Source organism: Equus quagga, chromosome 13 (genome assembly GCF_021613505.1).
Source record: "Equus quagga isolate Etosha38 chromosome 13, UCLA_HA_Equagga_1.0, whole genome shotgun sequence".
NCBI classification, from domain to species: domain Eukaryota; kingdom Metazoa; phylum Chordata; class Mammalia; order Perissodactyla; family Equidae; genus Equus; species Equus quagga.
In genome coordinates this window covers 61,105,752-61,111,637 of record NC_060279.1, presented here as the reverse complement: position 1 = coordinate 61,111,637, position 5,886 = coordinate 61,105,752, and the positions used below count along the sequence as shown (strand labels likewise).

General features: G+C 57.6%; 1 protein-coding gene across 1 annotated transcript; it reads right to left on the bottom strand.

Moving 5' to 3' along the window:
- Window positions 1-259: 259 nt before the first annotated feature.
- On the bottom strand, window positions 260-4,344 carry LOC124250210 (uncharacterized). Its single transcript, XM_046682042.1, has 2 exons — window positions 4,003-4,344; window positions 260-3,392 (listed from the first exon to the last, which is right to left on the bottom strand). The coding sequence occupies exons 1-2, from the start codon at window positions 4,342-4,344 to the stop codon at window positions 2,271-2,273; spliced, it is 1,464 nt and encodes a 487-aa protein (XP_046537998.1). The 3' UTR covers window positions 260-2,270.
- Window positions 4,345-5,886: the final 1,542 nt, after the last annotated feature.

Here is a 5,886-nt window from a genome sequence, read left to right as displayed (position 1 = left end):
AATGAGACAAGTCTTTCTCACAGAGCTTATATTCTAGTGGGGGAAATGGAAAATGTGTAAATACCTTTAGAATATCTTTGTGCAGGAAACTAAACTAAGCTGATGTGATGGAGAGATGGGTAGTCAGGGAAGGCCTCTGCAAGAAGGTGACATTTAAGGTGAGAAGTGAATAACAAGAAGGAGAAGATGCAATGGGGGTGCAGAGTGGGGAGAGGGCAGAGGGAGCTGTCTGCGCACAGGCTGCGAGGTAGGGGCGGGCTGAGCTTGTGGGACAACCTAGAAGAAGCCAGTGTGGCTTGGCTGCAGTGGGCTAGGGGGGAAAGGGGTGTGAGATGAGGTCAGAAGGATAGCAAGGGGCCAAGAGTATGGGGCTTGGTGTGGCCTTGGGAGCCCATGGAAGGAATGGAACATGTGAGAGTCATAATGAAGCTTTGGTTTTAACAGGACTCTGGCGGTTGGATGGAGCTGACTGCAAGGGGATGAGGGCGGAAGCTGGGAGACCATGGAGGGGGCTGCCAACCTCCAGGGATCTGAGTGAGAGACCATGGCAGCTCAGACAAGTGGCTCGGGCCATGTGGAAGGAGGAGGGACACGGTCAGATTCGGGCTCTGTTCTGACAGAGTGATGGGTTGGATAACGGATGTGAGAGAGAGAGAGAGAAGTCAAGGATGATTTCTCCATTGGGTTTCAGCTTTCGAATAGATGGTGGCAGTCATTTACCTGGATGGGGAACACGGGGGGAGTTTGGAAGGGAAGCAAAAGCTCTGTTTTGGTTTGGGGATGAGCGTGCTTATTATGTTAATGATCAGAGAAGAATGAATAAAGAATGGGCAGGGGCTGTGGGTCAGACCCAGGACTAGGTGCCCTAAGGGATAAGCCCTGGGTGCTGGTCAGTGGCCCCTCCTGACTCATCCCTTCTCCTGAGGTTCCTGACCCCCTCTGCCTCCAGCTCAGTCTGTACCTGATGTTCTCCTTCCCCAGGATGGAGGCTGTGCCTGGGGTCTGTCCCCAACCCAACTCTGGCCTCCAGACACTGACAACTTGCCAGCATGAGTGTCGACTGCTGGGTGCTGTGCTAAGTGATTGGGACGGGTGGGTGGGTGGATGGATTTGTCTCAAAAACTCTGTGTAGGGGCTGGCTCAGTAGACAGCTGTCTGACTGGGAGTGAGGTGGGACCAATGCTCCTTAAATCCTTCCCACCTGGGGTCCCCCTTAATTTTAGGAACTAAAAGTGATGAGGTCATATGCTCAGCTCTGGGGGAGAGCAAGGCAGGCACCAACATTTATTAAGCACCTGCTGTATGCCCAGAAAGCGCCTTCGCCTACCTAACCTTTACTGCTCAGCACCTCTCTGGGAGGCAGGGGCCATCCTCCCCATCTTACAGATGGGCAGCTGAAGGGCCAGCCGTGGGTCAGTGCCACCTGCCACCCCACAGAGAGGCTCTTGGCTGCAAGAGGAGGATGCTCTCTCTGTCCGGGTACCAATGAGGTATGCCTAACGTGTGTGCATGTGCCACGTCAAGTGCACCCACTTGTGTGCAAGTCTGCACACGTATGTGCATATATGGGGGCAGGAGGTGGCTAGTGGAGGGGGTGCCCCCACTCCAGGCTCAGTCTTGGCCCCTGCAGCCCAGATAGGTGGAGCCCCTGACCCCTGGAAGGAGAGCAGCGGTGTGAGCTGACCCTGAGTTCCTAAGTGTGTTTTTGTTCTTGTTCATCCAGAAGTTAGCTGAGAGAAAAGGGAGGCTGACAGTGGACCCTAATGGATTAAGGGCATACAACATATCTGGTTGTCTACCCATCTCTTCTCTTAATCTGCCCTGTGACAGCTGCCTTAAGGATGCTGAGGGAAACTGCTGCTCAGATGCAAGATGACTTGCTCAATGTCACACGCTGAGCTGGGATGTGAAAGGGACAAGAAGCCTCCTGAGGTTAGCACTGAGGGGCGCCATGCACACCTCACCTCACTAACTCTTCCCAGCCTCCTGGGAGGTAGGTCCGACCACATTCACTTTACAGACGAGGTAAACGAGGCTCAGAGAGGTGGAGTGAGTGGCCAAAAGTCACACAGTCAGTAGGTGGCAGGGCTGGAACTCGAGACCAGCTGGGATTTGCAGATTGCCCCTGTGCCTGACAAGCCGTGTGTTTGGCTGCTACTCCCCCTGCTGTGGCACCAGATCTACTACCTCTCTCCACAGTCTTCTTCCTGGTAGAAGAGCAACCTCCCTGGTCGGAGTGTCTGCCCTGTACTACCCAGGGTGTGACAGCCTCAGCTGTTGCTTGAGTGGTGTCCTCGCGTGGGAACAGGCATCTCCAGCCCCTCTGGGGGGACATAATGAGTGCTGGGGGGCTCTCGTATGTGAGAGGGGGCCTGAGTAGACCTCCAGAGCCAAATGACCCCATTCTCCGGGCTGCCACCCTCACTGGCTGGCTCTGGCTCCACGAGAGGCTCTGATTGTCCGTTCTCCTCACCCCCAGGGCTGGGGAAGCCCCTGGGACGTCCTGCTAGAGTTGGGGGTCTGAGGAGGTGGGAGAGGCGCTCACAGAGCTCGTCCATCTCAGAGGTGGTGTTTGGAGGCGCAGTGTCGGTGCCACAGGTGGCCAGCTCTGGCTGTGCTTCTGGCTCGGGCTCGAAGGACTTCCCTGACTGTTGGGGACCTGGTGTTGGGTAGAGCAGGCTGGGGATGGTGACTCTTCTGCTCTCAGGAGCTGCGTCAAGGACCAGGGGCTGCTCACCGCTGATACCTGAGCAGATGACTGCCTCACCTGAAGGTGGGCCGGGGGTCAGAGCGGGGCCCTGCAGTTGGTGTCCCTTTGGGCTGCTCAGGGGAAGGTCCTGGGGGAACAATGGTGTCCGGTGCAGGACAAGGTCACTGTAGCAGGTCAGGAACTCCTCACTGTCCGAGCCTGTGCTGGCATGGCACTGGGGGCCCAGGGGGACCTGGGGGCCAGTAAGGGGGCTGTAGGGGGTTGTTAAGACCTCAGGCAGGCTCAGGGTCACCTGCAGAGAGCTCTGGTCATCAGGGCCCTCGGGCAGGACCCTCTCAGACCCCACCCCTTCTGAGGGGTCTGGGCCTAGCTTCGCCCCCTCGAGAGAGGTACGAGCCTTCCCCGGCCTTCTCTCCAAGCTGTGCCTGTGGTGGGGCCTGGCCAGTTTCTCTCTGCCCAGCCCGAGGACCTGCCCACCCGAGGTTCCCAGAACAGCCTCACACGCAACTCTCGCCAGGAAGATCTCAAAAACCGTCTGCTTGGTGTCCTCCTCGCTGGTGGCCTGGACCAGTGAAAACTCAGCCTCGGAGGTGGCCACATAGCCCAGCCTGCCCAGAATGGTGCGCAGGGTGTGCTCGGAAAGCACAGGCCTCACCCAGTAGGCGAAGTTCCCAGTGTATGTCTGGAACAAACAGGGGTGTTCGTTAGAGGTGGGCCACGTCTCAGCAGAGCGGCCGAAAGGGGCTAGGCAGGACCAAGGGCAGATGCCCAGGGCACCAGAGGCTCCTGAGAAGCAGGTGGGCCAGGGCATTTGGCTGCATGGAATCCTGGCCCATAATTGTGTTACCCTCTGTCCCATTTTACAGAAGGGCACACTGAGGCCCAGAGGCAGGACAGCACCTAGTCATACAACTAGAGAACGACCGGGCTGGGGTGAGGCCCTGGTGTCCTGGCTCCCAACCCAGCAGTCCAGGCCTGGAGCCAGAAGAGAGGAAGCCTTCCAGTGGCTTTCCACAGCCAAAGTCCTGCCCCTGTTTCTTCTGGGCCCCTCGGCTCCTTCTCTTTAGAGAGACGGTTTACGTGGTGCTCTGGAGCTGCACTGCTTCAGTGTGACCCTGGCTGTGCTGCTTGTTAGGGGGTGACCATAGATAAGTTGCACTAACCTCTTTTGCTCCTACTTTCTCCAACTGTAAAATGGGACCAAAGTCAGTGGGCCTGGTGGACATGCTGCCCCCCCGGGGCAGAGCCAGCCCCTCCCGAGACCCCATTGCTCAGGGCATGGAGGTGCCTACCTTCAGGGACCTGATTTCCTTCCTCCAGGGAAACAGAAGTAGGTTGACAGAGATGAGCTCCAGGAACTCTAGTGCCTGCACCAGTTTGTGGCAGACGTGCTGGGCAGAGCTGGGCATCCCCTGGGAGTGAGTGGCCCCCAGATCAGGGCCCACATCCTCAGGCAGATAGAGCTGAGGAGGGGCCACTGTGTCCAAGAGCCGCTGCGCCCTGTGGGTGAGGGCTGCCTGTCTGCAGACTCGGAGCCGGCCCGCCCCTGCCCACTCCCGGTAGTAGCTGAGGAGGTCACCCAGGAGGGTCTCTGGAGCAGCCTGGCTTGCGCCCGGGGAAGGGGGCCGGCTCATGGTGGCTCCGAGGGACTGGATGCGGAAGAGAGTCCTGTGGTCCTCCCCAGGCCAGGCCAGGCTGTCCTGCCTCTGTCCCGCCCCAGCGCTCAGTCAGGAAGCTGAGGAGGAAGTTGTGCTGGCAAAAGAGAAAGCTATGCTCAGTGTGGCCTCCACTGCTTGTCACTCTGGGGGAGCTGAAATCTCAGGGTGGCTGGGCTGTGCTCAGCTCCCTGTCCCATCTCTTCCCAGGGGAACAGAGCTGAAGTCAGGCTGGGTCCTCACCTTGTCCCAAGAACAGAAGGGAAAGCCGGGCGTTTCGGTGCTGCATCCTTTCAACCCACCTCTGCAGCAGATGTTGCCGGTGCCGCCCATGACCCTCAGCCCACTCCTGATATCACCCTCTGAGGCTCCCTACGCCTCCTCCTGAGAGTCTTCTCTGGCTGTAGGAGCTGCTCTGCTGGTGGGCGGGGCAGGCTGCGAGTGCCAGGGAGTTAACGCCCTCAACCAACAAGGAGTGTCAGTGGATAGCAACCCCAGCTGCCTGCCCTTGGTGGGATGGTCAGAGGTGTGTTGTATACCATCTTTCGGAGGGTCCCGGGGGGGATCGCCCCTGTTGCCCGCAGCAGTAACCTGCTCATTAATGCACCCTTCATTGCCTCTTCTCCCTCCCTTGTCTTAATTCCTGACTCCTTCACTGTGTTTCCTGGGCTTGCCTCCTAAATAAACGATTTATACCCAAATCCTTGGGCAGGGACGGCTTTTGGGGAAACTGAGATGGCAACAATCACCTTTGCACTCTCCCATCTACCTCCCCTCCTTCCTTCCCTTCTTCCTTCCTTCCTCCCCTCCTTCCTTCCTTCCCTCCTTCCTTCTTTCCTTCCATTCATTCACCTAGTACTTAATTAAGTGATGATTCGCTCATTCATTCAGCCACTCCGTGACTCACTCCTACCATGTGGGTCAGAATTTCTTAATGCGCTCCATGGAGGCACACTTGTTGGGGTTCTTAATCAGTCTTACGTGAGTCAAAATTTCCTGCGGCCAAATAAATTTGGGAACTTCTGGGTCAAGTGCGGTCCCTTGGCTTCTTGGCTGCTGTAGGACTTCTCATGAAGCAGGCTAATTGGGGGTGTGAATTTCTGGGAGGGGTGCCATGGGCAGTATTTTCCAATTTCTTGGACCCTGAGTCCCTTTCAATGACCTCGTCTGGTATTTGGGGGGAAGTGCTGTCTTTGAGCAGCCAGCTGTGTCTCTCCCTGCCAGCCCGGGGGCTTCAGAGGCAAATGAGGGAAAGTCCCTGCCCTGGGGTGCCTCACAGCCTGGGGAGCCCAGCTGAGGGGGTGGTGGTGGTGCAGGGCTGGCTATGACCTAGTAGTAACATTGTCCAGGAAGACCTGGCTCTTGATCATCATTTGCTTTCTATGTGACTCTGCTGGCCTCTTGCCCCTCCAGTCGGGAGAAGGGCCTCTGCCTGGCGCCTGGCCTTGGAGCTGCCTCAGCCCTGGGCTCACCACATCTGGGTCTCTTTGCTCCCTGCCCCCAGGTCCCCCACCGCCTGCA